This window comes from Molossus molossus, unplaced genomic scaffold, assembly GCF_014108415.1.
Source record: "Molossus molossus isolate mMolMol1 unplaced genomic scaffold, mMolMol1.p scaffold_m16_p_10, whole genome shotgun sequence".
Classification (NCBI taxonomy): Eukaryota; Metazoa; Chordata; class Mammalia; order Chiroptera; family Molossidae; genus Molossus; species Molossus molossus.
This window is the reverse complement of record NW_023425345.1, coordinates 5,529,139-5,546,669: the sequence shown is the minus strand read 5'-3', so window position 1 is coordinate 5,546,669 and position 17,531 is coordinate 5,529,139. Positions and strand designations below refer to the sequence as shown.

Below are 17,531 nucleotides of genomic sequence, written 5' to 3'. Positions count from 1 at the left end.
GGGCCAAATGGGACACTTTCAATACATGACCAGTTCTAAACCCCTAGAGGGAGCCCTGGCCAGTATTGCTCAGTGGTTAGAGCGTCAGCCTGCAGTTCAGAGAGGCCCGGGTTCGGTTGCAGTTTGTCCCTGGCCCTGGTTGGGTTGTGCGGGTGGCAGCCACTCGATGTGTCCCTTTCACCTCGATGTTTGTCTCTCTCTTTCTCTTCCTCTCTCCCTCCCACTCTGTCTGAACAAAAATGGAAAAATGTCCTCAGGTGAGGACAAAAAGAAAAAACCCCTAGAGGGAGGGTTTTCCTTGAAAGAGCATTTACTGTATTAGGCAGTACATAATCTCATTTTGCAGAGAGGTGGAACATCTTCTTAGAACACAATAGTTAATGAAAGACAGGGCTAAGGCTGCAAGGCAGTGTTCTTTCTACTCCCTTATAAATACGTCATCATGCTGTTCCCAGCTTGGAAACCTTCAGTAGTTGGCCGGTGCTTGCAACAGAAAGTCTAGATTGGAGGTCAGCAGTCTTCTATGTAAAGTGCCAGATAGTATTTTATTCTTATTTATTTTAAATTCTTACCTGAGGATATTTTTCCATTTATCTTCAGATAGAGTGGGAGGGAGGGGGAGAGAGATAGAGAAACATCAATGTGAGAGGGACACATCAAGTGGTTGCCTCCCACATGACCCCGATCAGGGCTCTGAACTGAACTGCAATCAAGGTATGTACCATTGACTGGACTTGAACTCACGACTCTTTGGTCTATGGGCTGACGCTCTAACCGCTGAGCCAAACCGCCCAGGGCTTTATTTTATTTTTTTTTATCCTCACCCGAGGACATTTTTGCATTTATCTTGAGACAGAGTGGGAGGGAGAGAGGGAGGAAGAGAGAGAAACATCGATGTGAGAGAGACGCATTGAGTGGTTGCCACCCATACAATCGCGATCAGTGCCTGGGACCAACTGCATCCGAGGTACATGCCCTTATGGGGGACCAAACCTGGCCTCTCTGGTCCTCGCGCTGATGCTCCAACCGCTGAGCCATACCGGCCAGAGCTATTTTATTTTTTAAATTTATTTATTGTTGCCAGTATTACAGATGTCCCCCTTTTTCCCCCATTGACCCCCTCCTCCCATCCCCCTCCTGCTTTTCTCAACCTAATGTCTGTGTCCACTGGTTGTGCATATATATATATAAGTTCTTTTGGTTTATCTCTCCCAGCCACCCCCAGATAGTATTTTAGATTTAAGGGCCATAATGGTCTCTGCCAAATTTATTCAACTATGCCTTTCTACCAGCTCTAGATAATTAAAACTGTGTCCCAGTAAAACTTTTCATTTACAAAAATAAGTGATGTTAGATTTACTGACCTCCTGGCCTAGATTCTTTTTATTTTTTTTATTTTATTTTTTTTTTATTTTTTATTTTTTTTTTATCCTCATCCGAGGACATTTTTCCATTTTTTGTACAGATAGAGTGGGAGGGAGAGAGAGGAAGAGAGAGAGAGGGAAACATCGATGTGAAAGGGACACATCGAGTGGCTGCCACCCTCACGACCAACCAGGGCCAGGGACAAACCGCAACCGAGATACATGCCCTTAGCGGGAACCGAACCCGGGTCTCTCCGGACCGCAGGCGGACGCTCTAACCGCTGAGCCAAACTGGCCAGGGCCCTAGATTCTTATTTGGACTTTTTATTATTATTTTTTTTATCCTCATCTGAGGATATTTTTCTTTTTTTTTTTTTTGCTCAGGTAGAGTGGGAGGGAGAGAGAGGAAGAGATAGAGAGAGAGAGAAACATCAACGTTAAAGGGACACATCGAGTGGCTGCCTCCCGCACGACCCATCCAGGGCCAGGGACAAACTGCAACCGAGGTACACACCCCTAGCGGGAACCGAACCCGGGTCTCTGGACCCCAGGCCGATGCTCTAATTGCTGAGCCAAACCGGCCAGGGCTCTTATTTGGACTTTAAAGACCTCTTCATTCCTGGCCTGGTATAATCCATTGTGGTCCAGTATAGCCAGAGTAGCACTTTCTTCTCTTACAGTTTTGCATCTACCTTTGCTAGTACTGTTTTTGCTGAAACACCTTTCCTCCTCTTTGCCAGATGTGCATGCCTGTTCCCTAACTTTGGTTAAAGCTGTTGCCATGAAACCTAACCGTTATGGCCTGGTATTCAGTGCCCCTTTGAATTGCTGTAGCACATACTGTCCTCCCTCTCACTTGAGTGCTTTTTGCATATTAAGGAGAGAGACATCAATTCTTCTGTATTTGTTTTCAGCCATCATGGTAGGCTATGAGTAACACATTTATTTAATTACTTATTATTTTTTAATCCTTACCTGATGGTATTTTTCCATTGATTGTTAGAGGGGGTGAGTGTAAGGGGTGGGGGAGAAACATCAATGTAAGAGAGACACATCGATTGGTTGCTCCCCACATGACCCTGACCAAGGCGGGGGATGGAACCTGGGACCAAGGTACTTGCCCTTGACCAGGAATTGAACCAGAGACTCTGTGGTCTGCAGGTTGATGCTCTAACTGCTGAGCCAAACTGGCCAGTACATGAGTAACACATTTAAATTGATTATCTACCATCTGAGACTGATGTCTTTGCTCTCTTTACAGGGGGGACCATCACTGGAGCAGAGATTTGAATCCTATTATAACTACTGCAATCTTTTCAACTATATTCTTAGTAAGTTCTGGGGTTTGGCCATGCAGTGGAGGGTATGATGAGGCCCAGCTGTTTTTAACAAGATTTAATGTGCAGGTGGGAAGGGGGCAGATAATGCCTTATGATTTACAGTGTTGTGTTTTGTTTTTAATCCTCACCTGAGGACATTTTTTTTGCATTTATCTTCAGATAGAATGGGAGGGAGAGGGAGGGAAGAGAGAGAGAGAGAAACATTGATGTGAGAGAGAGACATCGACTGGCCGCCACCCACACTACCCCAACCGGGGCTGGGGACAAACCACGGGCCGAATCCGGGACTCTCTGGTCTGTGGACCAACGCTTTAACTGCTGAGCCAAACCGTCCAGGGCTACAGTGTTTTATTTTTTACTTATATATAAACATATGTATATATATATTTAGAGAGAGAAACATCAGTATGAGAGTGAAACATTGATTGGCTGCCTCCTGCATGCCCCATACCAGAGATCAATTCCACAACCTGGGCATGTGCCCTGACTGGGAATGAAACTGGCAGCCTTTTGGTGCACAGGTCACACTCAACCAACTGAGCCACACCAGCCAGGGTGCAAGTTAGTCTTTGTTTTTAAATTTGATTTTCATTGTTTATTATCTTTATTGATTTTAGAGAGAGAGGAGAGAAACATCGATGACAGAACATTGATTGGCTGCCTCCATGCCCTCCACTGGGGGTCAGGCCCACAACATGGGCATGTGTGCTGACTGGGAATTGAACTGGCCACCTCTTGGTGCATGGGTCATGCTCAACCGCTGAGCCACACCTGTCGGGCCACAGTTTACAGTCTTTTTAAGAGAGAAGTTGCAAAATGTGTTCTGTAGCCTTATTGAGTGGGCATAGTCTTTATTTTTAGTCTGACTTTTCTGTGATCTGCACAGATGCTGATGGTCCTGCTCCCCTAGAACTACCCAACCAGTGGCTCTGGGATATTATTGATGAATTCATCTATCAGGTAAGTGGTCCGCCTTTGGTATAGTTTGAAATAACAGGTCCAAACAAAGAGTAGCTGTTACTATTGCTTGTGTTGTTAAAAGGATGTGTAGTATAAAAATATGCCCATCGTAGTCTAAACTGAAATATCCCATGGTGGTGGAATCCTCTGTCATGGTTTTCTTTAAATCCTCACCTGAGGATATGCTTTTTATTGATTTTAGAGGAAGGGGGAGAGAACGAGTAAGAGAGAAATATCAACATGGGAGAGAAACATTAATCGGTTACCTCCCATACATGCCCTGACCAGGGATTGAACCTGCAACCTGCCGGACATTGAACTCAAAACCTTTTGGCATAGAATGATGCGCCAACCAGCTGAATCACCCAGTCAGGGCATGTCATGGTTTTCTTTTTCTTTTCCTCACCTGAGGACATTTTTCAATATTTTGTTCAGATAGAGTGGGGGGGGGGGGGAGAGAGAGAGAGAGAGATGTGAAAGGGACACATCAAGTGGTTGCCACCCTCACAACCCGGCTGGGGACAAACTGCAGCTGAGGTACGCGCCCTTAGCGGGAACCGAACCCAGGTCTCTGGACCGCAGGCCGATGCTCTAACTGCTGAGCCAAACCGGCCAGGGCTATATATATTTTTTGATTTGGCATAATTTTAGAAGGTTGGCATAATTTTAGAAGGTTGTCAGTCGTGTTGACTCACAGCAAGTCAAGGAGGATCATCTGTGCTAAGGTTCTTCATCCCTCTAAGACGGTCATAATTCCCTTGGTTTAGCTGGTGTTCTCTTCCTAAGCGGCTTAAGGTATTCTCATGTCTAACAAAGACTGGCCAGTGAAGGCTGGGTGATTCCTGGTAGATGCCACTTGGAGCGAGTGGCTCTTCCTGCCACCCTCTTTTGTTTATTGCTATAAGTAATATATGAATAGGTTAATATGCATTTAAAAAAATTTTTTTTTCAAAGTGCAGATAAAATGAAAGTATCTTCCTTGTCTTTACAGAGGCATCGATTATTGTCTGGAAAGATAGGTACCACGTTAATGTTTCTCAGGCATTTACATAAATGTGTACATATAAAAATTCATCATTTAAAAATGTCGTATCTTGCCCTGGCCAGTTTGGCTCAGCAGTTGAGCGTCGGCCTGTGGACCAGAGAGTCCCGGGTTTGGTTCCTGCTAGGGGCACGTACCACCAAAAAAAATAAAAATAAATAAAAATGTCGTATCTTACTGTATTGTGTATTTTGCTGTGACTTGGAACCCTTAACACGTCTGTATAGAGAGCTGCCTTGTTCTTTTGTGCAGTGTACATGATATGAGTATACCACTCCTGATGGTGAACATTTGGGTTTTTGGTTTTCACTGTTATAAATAGTGGGGATGAGGCAGAGACATAGGAGGGGAGAGAAAGAAGAAAAATCACTAGGAGCATCAATGTGAGAGAGAAACAGGAACAATGCTCCTACCAACTAAGCTGCCCTGGCCACGGCACTTTTTAAATTTTTAAAATTCAGCTTTATAGAGGCATACTTTGCATACAATAAATGTACTGATTTAAAGTGTATAATTGATGAAATATGACAAGAGGGTACCCAACCATGGTCAAGATATGGAACATTTCAGTCACTTTCGAATTTAATGAATAATAATATGTTGTCCTCTCAAAAGACCCTATCAAATTATACTCCTACCAGCAGCTTTTAGGAGCACGCTTTCTAGACTGGATCTAATTTTTGTCATCTTAATGGACAACTCATTTTAATTTACATTTCTCTGATAACTAAAGAGATTGAACATTTTCCCTGTTAATAGTCCAATTCTGCTTTTCTTTGATGTGGTCATCAGTGTTCTTTGCCTATTTGTCTATTAGATTATCTTGTTTTTATTAATTTCTGAGAATTTCTTATATAATCTGGATACTGTTTGTTTTTTGTAAATTTGACAGTCTTTTTTCCTTCACTCTTAGAGGAAGGTAATACTTGAGCTTTGAAGAACAATTGTGGGTTATCTAGAACTTAGAGCCTTTCTAGGTCACTGGTTTTCAAACCTGAGTGTGCCACAGAGTCAGACAGGTGCTTTGTAAAAAGTATGATCGAGTAGGTGGTCTCTTATGCTACTGTTTGGGTGAGTGATGGAGCCAGCCTCATGCTGGTCTCAGAACCACTGCCCCAAACAAATAGCTATGGGATGTCCCCTGTGTGTGCCTTACACTTGGCTCTGTGGTTGGCACAGAGATGACTCAGTTTGGATTCCTATTCTAGGTGAATTGATGGTCAGCTGTGGCAGGGAAGACATACACATTCAGATACCTACCCCATCTCCACCACGTCAACATTCGTGTGCAAAGCCACATGAACAGAGGTCTGTTACAAACCGCCTGATTTTGGTGGCCAGATTGACTGCATTGTGAAGCTCAGAGATATTAAATGACTTGAGGCCGTATTTGACTCCAACATGAATGTTTTAACTGTGGAACAACTAACATTCAGTAATGAACAAAATGCACAGCTTAATTAAAGAAGGCTCTGATAAAGCAAATAGTGTACAGAGAGGGTTAGCATGAGGAGGAGGAGTCGCCCTCATCTTTTCCCAGTCCATAGTGCTGGGCTGTCACCTTGGATTTTATGCCACTACTGAACCTTTTCCTTCTTCCGCAACAGTTTCAGTCATTTAGCCAGTACCGCTGTAAGACCGCCAAGAAGTCAGAGGAGGAGATTGACTTTCTTCGTTCCAATCCCAAAATCTGGAATGTTCACAGTGTCCTCAATGTCCTTCACTCCCTGGTAGACAAGTCCAACATCAACCGGCAGTTGGAGGTGTACACGAGCGGGGGTGAGTGCTGCTGGCCATCTGTTCCACTCGAGTAGAGACCGCAGGGAGCACGGAGGAGAAAGCTCCTCCTGGGTCATGGCTGCTGCTCCTTGTGGGTGTTTGGATATGAACAGTAGCCGAAGCAGGGGGCTATTGGGCCTGGCAGATGTTGGCTGGCTGAACCAGCATTTGAGTTGTGCATTTGGAAACACTTCTGTTCCTCCAGGACCCTTAAGTCTTTTTTTGTTTTGTGTTTTAATCCTCACCCGAGGATATTTTTGCATTTTTCTTTTTTTTTTTATCCTCACCCGAGGATATTTTTCCATTTTTTGTACAGATAGAGTGGGAGGGAGAGAGAGAGAGAAACATCGAGTGGCTGCCACCCGCACGACCAACCAGGGCCGGGGACAAACTGCAACCGAAGTACATGCCCTTAGCGGGAACCGAACCCGGGTCTCTCCGGACCGCAGGCTGACGCTCTAACCGCTGAGCCAAACTGGCCAGGGCTGCATTTTTCTTTAGATAGAGTGGGAGGGAGAGAGAAAGAAACATTGGTATGAGAGAGACACATCGACTGGCTGCCTCCTACATGACCCCGACCAGGACCAGGGACAAACCACAACTGAGGTATGTGCCCTTGACCGGAATTGAACCTGCGACTCATTGGTCTGCAGGCTGACGCTCTAATTGCTGAGCCAATCCGGCCAGGGCAAGTTTTTTTTTTTTAATTGAGAAGAGTGGCATTTTTGCAAATCTCTTTACTGTCTGGCTTCTAGAAGAGAGTGGATTCTCATTTCCCTGTTTTCAGTCTGTTGCAATACGCTGTTTTGGTTGAAGTATATGAGGAAAATCTGGCCTCACAAAGATACCTAGTTGGGAAAGGGAGATGTTTTTAACAGCCTTTTCAGATGGTATGTGTTCTTTGATACCACAATGAAACTTGACATGTGGTAGTATCTTACTGGCTAATTGCAGTGAAGAATCTGAAACCATATCACTGAACTGACTTTCGTACATTAAAATTTATTGGTTTCTCCTGCGGCTTGAATGGGTCTTTTACATGTGCGTGATTTTGTAAAATATTGGTTCATTGAGTTGTCAAGACTTTCCAAATGATGACACACTTTGTTATACAACTTTTTTTGTTACACAATTTTGAAAAAATCACTTTGTTGTTTTTGCTGTCAATCTCATCAGGTAAGTCTTTATTTGGAAGCTGTTTAGCTCATAGTGGCAAGTACAAGTTTTATAAAAGTCTAATTTTTGCTTAAAAGCTCAAATTTTTTTTTTGCAGTAATTCTGTCAGTTGCTTACATTGAAGTATAACAGGCTGGTACATTCATTTTGAGAAAATGGCTGCTTAAATAATCATAGTTTGTGTGTCTGTCATTTTTTTTCTAGTAAAAGGGGTGTTTGTGGGAAAGTGGCTAGTTTTTTCTAACCGCAAGGGTGTGGTGGTAAAGAATACAATGGCTACTAGTACAGCTTGGTGCCCTGCCTGACTTATGCCAAGTTGTCAGTAGTTTCACCTGGCATTGTTTATGCATCATTGGTGCAAATTTCACTCCTAGGAGAAGTCAAGTAACATCTTAGTGTTATTAAGAAAATAGCCCTGGCCAGTTTTGCTCAGTGGTTAGAGTGTCAGCCTGCGGTCCAGAGAGACCTGGGTTCGGTTCCTGCTAAGGGCACGTACCTTGGTTGTGGTTTGTCCCCGGCCCAGGTTGGTCATGCGGGTGGCAGCCACTCGATGTGTCCCTTTCACGTCCATGTTTCTCTCTTTCTCTCTCTCTCTGTCTCTTCCTCTTTCTCTCTCTCTCTCTATCTGAACAAAAAACGGGTGAGAAAAAAAAGAAAGAAAGAAAATAGCTTTGACCTTGTGAGCTTCCTGAAAAGAGGGGCCTTGATGAATAATAACTTATTAATGAGAGGGACCCTTTCATATTCTCAGGTGTGTTGGGACCAAAAAATAAAGAGCTACTACCCTTCACCCAACTGTAGGTAAATTTAAGATTAGCATTAGGCCCAGTATGCTATTTCTTGGTATTCCTTTGGAGGCAGAATTTCCCTGTGGCAGGAGGCTGTAAAGCCTGGCAGAGAGTGAAGAGTTTACTGAGTGACATTCAAGAGTCAAGTTTGCCTTCCTTCACCTCTCCCTGCTGCAGTGTTCAGTGTCTGTCTCTCTCAGGTGACCCCGAGAGTGTGGCTGGGGAATATGGACGACACTCCCTCTACAAGATGCTTGGCTACTTCAGCCTGGTGGGGCTTCTGCGTCTGCACTCCCTGTTGGGGGATTACTACCAGGCCATCAAGGTGCTGGAGAACATCGAACTGAACAAGAAGGTAATTTCCTCTGCCTATCTTCCCAGGGCCACTAAGTATGTCTGCATCTATTAGGACAAATATCAGGAAGGTGAAAGGGGACTCCTTTTTCCCAGGCCAGTTAAAAATTGAGAACTGGGCCCGGCTGGGGTGGCTCAGTGGTTGAGCATCGACCCATGTACCAAGAGGTTGCCAGTTTGATTCCTGGCCAAGGCACATGCCCAGGTTGTGGGCCAAATCCCCAGTGGGGGGCATGCAGGAGGCTCCCAATTGATGTTCTTTTTCATCGATGTTTCTCTCTCTCTCTCTCCCTCTCCCTTCATCTCTCTCTAAAATCAATAAATAAAAAGAAAACTAAGAAAAAAGAAATTGAGAACTGAGAAAACACTGCAATGAATATTTGAACCTGGTCAAGGTGGTTTCTCTCTGGTTCTTACTTAAAATATTCAGTAGTCTTTTGATTCTGTTTCCAAAACAGAGTGATAATGGCACATTTTTACTATTCAAGTTTCACTAGTCTTTGAGGGAGAGAGATAGAAACATCGACGAAAGAGAACATCGATTGGCCGCCTCCTGCATGCCTCCCACTGGGGGTCAGGTCCACAATCTGGGCATATGTCCTGACTGGGAATAGAACCGGCGACCTCTTGTGCATGGGTTGATGTTCAACCACTGAGCCTCACTGGCCAGGTAAGTTTCACTAGTCTTAATTAACAAAAGACTGAGTTCTGAGGTGGTATGAATAATATAATTAACTGGTGGTTTTGACTAGCCACATAAAAATTGGTACCTTTTTGTTTAACTTATGTATCTGTCTTTTCAAACTATCTGTTCCTTATATAGGGCTTATTTACAAAAGCAAAGAGTAGAAAGCAGAGAAGAATATAAAACTGAGGTGTAGTGGGTTTAGAGCTGGAAGATTTTAAGGTCACCTGGTCCAGTCCCTTTGTTACAGCTAAGAAAATGGAGGAGGCCTCAGGTCACATAACTTAATTGGTGGATGGTTTAATCTGTGATCAGAGCCTCTGACTTCAGCCTATACCAACTGTCAGATCCTATCTGGGATGAATTGGTCATGGGCCTCATAGATGCTTCTTCCATCTCCTTCCACAGAGCATGTACTCCCGAGTGCCCGAGTGCCAGGTCACCACATACTATTATGTTGGTTTTGCATATCTAATGATGCGTCGCTACCAGGATGCCATCCGGGTCTTTGCCAACATTCTCCTATACATCCAGAGGACCAAGAGCATGTTCCAGAGGACTACATACAAATATGAGATGGTAAGGGGACCTCTGACCACCTGACTCTTGGTGTCTGTGCAAGCCAACAGTTTTTGGTAAATGCCATCCGGATTTTTGCTATTTTAGTGTACTTTTCCAGCACGATTTATTTATGACTGGCCTACCCTAGGAGTTTTTTGTTGTGTCTGTTAACTTAGGTCATTGACACCTTGATGATAAGGAAGTATGTTTTAATCTTGGTTAATCCCCCATCGGTGCCTACACTTATCTATTCAGCAACAGTTTTCTGAGTGTTCTCTGGGCTGTGGGTGTTTGCAAATGAGTGAGATGTGGGAATTGTGCTCAAGCAGTTTGCCATGGGGGAGGATGGGCCTAAGACATGCATAGAATTGGGAGGAACTTTTAGGCAGAGCAAAGCTATGGAGACTTGGAAGTGTATGGAGATGTAGCAGCACTATAAACCATTTTGGGTGGAGAGCAGGAAGTAGTTGAATTGGGTGTTAGATTCTGGAGTAACCTTCGTTACCAACTGAAGTATTTAGTCTTTATTTTATAGGCATTGAGGTACCATAAAAAATGTCTGGGTGACTTGATCAGAACTGGTGTGGGAGGCTTGACCTGCTAGTGGTGAATGTGGCAGACTGGAGAGACTAAGAGTTACCAGTAAAGAATCCAAGAAACAACTAAGGAGAACCTGGAAATAGACTAGAATTGAATAGAGCTAGGGGGAGGCTTGGGAGAGACATTGGGAAAGTTAACTGGTGCAAGACCAAGGGAGAAGTCAAAGATTGGTGCAGTGTGCTTGGGAGAGTGGTGAGGCCATGTTGGCAGTGGGGACCTCAGAGAGTCCATTTCATTTGACCCTACTCCACTCTCACCCCTGACCCCAGATCAACAAGCAGAATGAGCAGATGCATGCGCTGCTGGCCATCGCCCTCACCATGTACCCCATGCGTATCGACGAGAGCATTCACCTCCAGCTGCGGGAGAAGTACGGGGATAAGATGCTGCGCATGCAGAAGGGTGACCCTCAGGTCTACGAGGAGCTTTTCAGCTATTCCTGCCCCAAATTCCTGTCTCCTGTAGTTCCCAACTATGACAATGTGCACCCCAACTACCACAAGGAACCCTTCCTGCAGCAGCTGAAGGTGTTTTCTGACGAAGTGCAGCAGCAGGCCCAGCTCTCGACCATTCGCAGCTTCCTCAAGCTCTACACCACTATGCCTGTGGCCAAGCTGGCTGGCTTCCTGGACCTCACAGAGCAGGAGTTTCGGATCCAGCTTCTTGTCTTCAAGCACAAAATGAAGAACCTGGTGTGGACCAGTGGCATCTCTGCTCTAGACGGTGAATTTCAGTCAGCTTCTGAGGTTGACTTTTACATCGATAAGGTATGGCTGCCCCTTGGACTAGGTTTCTGGGGTACTCTCTGTTCGTCCATTAGCAAGAAATATTTCTTAAGCTTCTACTGTCTTCTAGTCACTGTTCTGGGTATTAGGGATTCATTGGTGAAAAAAATCAACAAAAATTTCTGCCCTTTGCTGACATTCTAGTTTTAAAAAATAGATAGTAAATATTGTATTTAAGTAAGCTATGTAGTAGGTTAGAGTTGCTAAGTGCTCTGAAGTCAGAGTAGTGGTAGTGGAAGGTGGCATGGGTTGCAGCCCTGGCTGGGTAGTTCAGTTTGTTAGAGTGTCGTCTCAATACACTAAGGTTATGGGTTCAATCCCTGGTCAGGGTACATACAAGAATCAACCAGTGAATGCATAAATAAGTGAAACAACAAATTGATGTTTCTCTCTCTCTCTCTCTCCCTTCCTTCCTCTTTCTCTAAATCAATCTATGAATAAAAAAGAAATACATTCTTTTTTTTAAAAAGGCATGGGGCCTGGCTAGTATGGCTTACTGAATTGAGCGTAATCCCAGTTTGATTCCCAGTCAGGGCACATGACCAGGTTGCTGGCTCGATCCCCAGTAGGGGGAAAGCAGGAGGCAGCCGATCGATGTATCTGTCTCATGTTGATGTTTCTGTCTCTCTAAAAAATCAATAGAAAACATATTTAAAATGAATAAAGTAAGTTTAAAAGGGCGTGGTTTGCAGTATTAAATAAAATGAGAAAGTGAAATTGAAGCAAAGACTTGAAGGAGGTGAGGAAATTAGCCAAGCAAATATTTGATCAAAGAGCATTCCAGGCAGAGGGAGCAGTTAGAGCAAAGGCCCTGGGGCAGGAGTGAGCCCTGTATGTTTGAGGAACAGCAGCAGTGTGGCTGAGGTGAGGTTGGAGAAGAAAGGGCATGGGTGCTTTATAGACTGTTGGAAGTATTTAGCAAGTGGGAAGCTATTGTCCTGATTTGTACCGTCCTAGATTAGTGTAGCTGGTTTTGAGCTTCTTATAGAATTGTACAGTATGTGCTCGTTTTCTGTCTAGCTCTTCTGCTCAACATTACATTCAAGAGAATCACATCCAGTGTTGTGTGTAGCAGAAGTTCGTTCATGCTCATTGCTCTGTGATAGTCTAGTGTCTACTGCGATTATTATTGTTTTTTAAAATTAATTTATTTTTGTTACAGATGTTCCCCCCCACACTGATACTCCCTCCCTCTCCCTCCCTGCCCTGTCCCCAGCTTTGTTGTCCATGTCCGTTGTTCATGCATACATGCATATAAGTTCTTTAGTTTATCTCTCCTCCACCACCCCCTCTTCTGGGGATTGTCAGTCTGTAGCCCTCTTCCACGTCTCTGGGACTACCCCATTCCTCAGACTGTTATGTTCATTATCTTCCACAAATAAGTGAGATCATATGATACTTGTCTTTCTCTGTTTGGCTTGTTTCACTTAGGATACTACTTTCCAGGTCCCTCCATGTTATCTCAAAGGATAAGAGATCTTTCTTTCTTACAGCTGCACAGTACTCCATTGTGTACATGTACCACAGCTTTTTTATCCATTCATCTACTGATGGACTATTTCCAGATCTTAGCTATTGTAAATAGTGCTGCTACTTTACTGCGATTATTGACTGCCGCTTTTTCATTCTTCCTGCTAATGGGTATTGGATGGTTTTTGGCTGTTACAAAAAGTACACGTGTGGCTTTATGGGGTAGCTGTCAGTTTTCAGTTTTTGTTTTTTAAGGTATATATGTTGCTTGTTTTGCACAATCAGTATAGTGGTGGTTTTCTCTCTGGAGGAGAGGAGTGTTGAGGAGCAGTATTGGTTTTCACTGTTGGGATTTTAAGTTCAAGTTGGACATTTTAATGTCCTAGTGAGGTTTTTTTTTTTTTTTTGTACAGATAGGGAGGGAGAGAGAGGAAGAGACAGAGAGAGAGAAACATCGATGTGAAAGGGACACATCGAGTGGCTGCCACCGCACGATCAACCAGGGCCGGGGACAAACCGCAACCGAGGTACATACCCGTAGCGGGAACCGAACCCGGGTCTCTCCGGGCCGCAGGCCAATGCTCTAACCGCTGAGCCAAACTGGCCAGGGCCTAGTGAGATTTTTTAAAGAAGTTTTCTTTTGTGAGTTTTTTCCAGATTTAAAATATGTTAGACTCCTAGAATTGTTTTTTTTTTTCTATGAAATATCACCTTCCCCCTTTGTTTTCCCCATGTACATACTCATAAGTAAAGAAAATGTTTTTTTTTCCTCCTGTTTTTCTTTTTTTACGTTTTTTTCTTTATTGATATTAGAGAGAGAGAAAGAGGAAGGGAGAGGGGGAGAGAGAGAGAAACATCAATGAGGGAGAACATTGATTGGCCGCCTCCTGTATGCTCCCCACTGGGGATTTGGCCCACAACATGGGCATGTGTCCTGATTCATGTTCATTGAGAAAGACTAAGAAATAAAAATGAGTTAACAAGAAAATATGAATCATCTAGAAAGAAAGAACTGCTATTAACTGGAAAAGTACTTTCTGGGTTTATCTAGCAATTAGCATAGTGATTATCTGCACGTCTGTAAGTGGCCCCGCCTGACTACTTTTATCTGACTTTGCTTTTCCCACAGGACATGATCCACATTGCAGACACCAAAGTCGCCAGGCGCTATGGGGATTTTTTCATCCGGCAGATTCACAAATTTGAGGAGGTGAGAGGTCTGAGAGAGGGAGGCATGTGGGCTGGGGACAGAGGTTAGGAACTGGAGGGGAGTTTGAAACTTTTTTATTTTTCATTTTTATTTTTGAGAAAGCCCAAAACTGACCCTTGAAGTTTCTGAACTAGACTGGCTGGCTGCTTGGGGAGTGGGGAGTGGGGTTGGGCCTGTAGGACTTGCTGTGTCAGCCTTCTCTGCAGCATCTCTTCCAAGATCTCCCTCTGCAAATGGCCAGCAAGCTTTCTTTCCCTCCCTAGTATTTCCTAATATGGGTGGATTCATTGCCTGCTCTCACCCACCCCTCCCTATTTGGCAGTTATTCTGCAACTTAGACAGGTCTGGCCAGTTCCTGCAGGCAGAGGACAGGGAGCAGCTCTGTTTTGACAGACTTGGTGCATTCCATGTCTTGCCCTAGGAGAGGTGTTGTGGGTCAGGCCACACATTACAAGGGTATTGGGTCTCTTTTGTGGCCGTAGATGGTGCCACTGTGTACTGGTACTTTGAGTCCTCCAGCAGAGGTCACTGCTCTGCTGTGGTCCATGCCACCAGGCTCCTCCTGCAGGGTAATAATACAGCCCTGGCAAGTCTAGCCACTCTGAATCCCTTTCCTGTGTATAAAATGGGCAGAGCAGTGTAGGGTGTGTGTTTGTTGAGTGTGAAGGGCAAGTAGAAGAACAATCTGCAAGAATTGTGAGAGGCCCTGTGAATGTCCAGTGGAGGGCCTGACTGGGCCTTTACACAGAGTAGCCCACGCTCGCATCAGACACTCGCCCCCTGACTTCAGAGGGCCAGCCTGGAAGTCTTTGATCTGGTGTCCACGCACTCCATAGGAAAGGTTTGACTTTCCTTTTCATCTCTTCTAGCTTAATCGAACCCTGAAGAAGATGGGACAGAGACCCTGAGTACACTCACACTCGCATTAGTCATCAACCTATTTTGATATCGTCGGTGGGGAGTGTTTTTGCCACTGTGAAGCCTTTACCTAAGCCTAGCTCAGCCATCAGCCTGTCAACCAAGGTGAAGTTTATTTGAATCAAGGACTGAAATGTTTTCAATAGGTCTCAGTAAAGGATCTTCTTTGGAGCCAGATTTGTCATCTCATTTTTGTTGGGGAGCATCTGTGGATGAGGGCAACAGTAGGTAATTTCCCATGTGTCACGATGCTTTCTCCCAATACATTAGTTGTTGGTGTTTAAATTGAATTCTTTATTCCCTGTTTTCATAAAGTGTCATACAGTTTACAGGACGTTTCCACTTTCAGTATCTTATTTACACCTCACCAGAATCCAGTGAGCATTAAACGACCTGCCATAATTTGCAAACACTCCTGCTGCCAGGAACTGTGCCAAGAGGAATCCACATACCTTGCTTACACCTTGCAGCTCGGGCTTAGCAGAAATAGCTCCATTTTGTTGATGAGGAAACGGACTCGGGGAATTAAGTCACTTGATCAAGGTCACATTGTTATACAAAAGCCAAGAGTTGGTTCCAGAGGACTACAGTTTTCTACTGTCTTCTGCTGGCCAGGTCTTCTCCTCGCACTGGGAACTCGTGTGCAGCCTCCTGCACCCTTGGTGGGTTTGCTATGCAGCGTGCCGGCCATCTCCTTTACAGCTACTGAGGGGGGTTGTGTCTGCTTTCCCTCTCTCTGCCACCCCCCTGGACATCCACGTGGATCTGCTGTCTTGGGGACTTCTCTGAGATGGCTTCTACTGCACCTCAAAACCTAGCAGCCCACACCATTATCAGAGCTGATTTCTAAGCTTTTCTAACAAAACAGACACTGCAGATCTATGGCAGCTGATAACTTGCCTGAAGCTGGTTATCCCAGGCATGTCCCCCAACCTACCCAGCGAAGGTGAAAGGTTCTTGGAGCTGTAGATGCTTTATTCAGGTCTGCACACAGGTTAAGCATTATTTCACTCTGGAGACAGGTCCACTTGGTATCCTTATTTTACTGAGGAAAGTGAGGCTTGGAGTAATTAAATATCTTGTCCAAGGTCAAGGTAGTAGGTAGTAAGGACAAGTCTTTTGTTACCCAAACTTGTGTTTTTACTTTAGGAAGTCCTACCATAAGACTGGCACAGGAGGCCCTGGCCGGTTTGGCTCAGCGGTTAGAGCATCGGCCTGCGGTCCAGAGAGACCCAGGTTCGGTTCCCGCTAAGGGCACGTACCTCGGTTGCAGTTTGTCCCCGGCCCTGGTTGGTCGTGCGGGTGGCAGCCACTCGATGTGTCTCTTTCACGTCGATGTTTCTCTCTCTTTCTCCTCCTCTCTCTCCCTCCCACCCTATCTGAGCAAAAAACGAAAAAGTGTCCTCGGATGAGGATAAAAAAAAAAAAAAAGACTGGCACAAGAGGTGAAACGGCAGCAGATAACCCATAAGACTCTGTGTGGTGTGCATATCGGCCCTAAAAAGAAAAGGTACTTCCTGTAACTCGGAAGGACATGGCTGGCAAGGCTGTCCCTGCCTCCCAGAGACAGGGTTGCTATGAATTCCTGAGCTAGGCTTTGTGCTTACCTGGTGTGTGGTTGGTCACTCTTGAGTTTTCTGGTAATGAGGGAGCTTGAGAGCATGAAAGGAACCATTGACTGAAGGCATGACATCTGATTCACACCTGGATTGTGTCACTTGATGTGCTCTGTGCTCTCTCGGGCTGGTAGCCTCGTCTGAAAGGAAAGATCTGCCTCTCCAGGTTGTGAGAGTGAATGGGTGTGTGGGCGTGCAGTACACCTGAGAGATCTTAGTGCCCGTGCCAGCCACAGCAGGCCCGCTCGAGGTGCTTGTGCTGGGGAGCTCGATGGTGGGCAGTGGCTGGAGCTGGGTGAAATGGCTTCTTCTTGTCCTGGGGGTTAGTGCTGTACCTATACCCCGAGGTGGGCACCAGTATGGCCTTTGGGGTGGAAACCTGCTGTGAGACGTGTTCCTTGATATAAAACAAGGACAGTAGAATCTGCTTTACTGGGTAGCTGTGAAGAATAAGTGAGATGCGATTCAAATACCCTGTAGGGTGCTGGGCCCAGAATGCATGCTCAGTGATTTACTCCTCCCTGGAGTAAAATCAAGGGTAGGAGTTACCATTTTGAATAGGATAATGAGAAAACAGCACACTGACCCTGCCTGGTTTGGCTCAGTGCTTAGTGTGCTGATCCGTGGATGGAAAGGTCGAGGGTTCGATTCCTAATGAAGGGCATGTACCTGGTTTGCAGGTTTGATCCCCAGCCCGAGTCATGTTGGAGGCAACCAATCGATGTCTCTCTTAATCGTATTTTTCTCTCCCTTCTTCCTTCCCTCCCATGCTCTAAAAATCAGTGGAGCCCTGGCCAGTTCGGCTCAGCGGTTATAGCATTGGCCTGCGGTCCAGAGAGACCTGGGTTCGGGTCCTGCTAAGGGCACATAAGTTGGTTGCAGT

General features: G+C 45.0%; 1 protein-coding gene across 4 annotated transcripts in view; it reads left to right on the top strand.

Annotated features, from left to right (window-relative positions):
• The window catches only part of EIF3L (eukaryotic translation initiation factor 3 subunit L), a 38,538-nt gene that overhangs the window by 13,450 nt on the left and 7,557 nt on the right, over positions 1-17,531 (top strand). For 2 of the 4 annotated variants that reach the window (XM_036251409.1, XM_036251410.1), the window contains 8 exons: positions 2,626-2,695; positions 3,591-3,664; positions 6,314-6,485; positions 8,650-8,804; positions 9,897-10,067; positions 10,919-11,416; positions 14,034-14,114; positions 14,984-15,694. In XM_036251409.1, coding sequence (XP_036107302.1) covers positions 2,626-2,695; positions 3,591-3,664; positions 6,314-6,485; positions 8,650-8,804; positions 9,897-10,067; positions 10,919-11,416; positions 14,034-14,114; positions 14,984-15,022 — 1,260 coding nt within the window. In that variant the 3' untranslated portion in view covers positions 15,023-15,694. Of the gene's footprint in view, positions 1-2,625; positions 2,696-3,590; positions 3,665-6,313; positions 6,486-8,649; positions 8,805-9,896; positions 10,068-10,918; positions 11,417-14,033; positions 14,115-14,983; positions 15,695-17,531 lie in introns of those variants that run through there. The other 2 variants (XR_004958299.1, XR_004958300.1) reach the window with 2 other exon arrangements.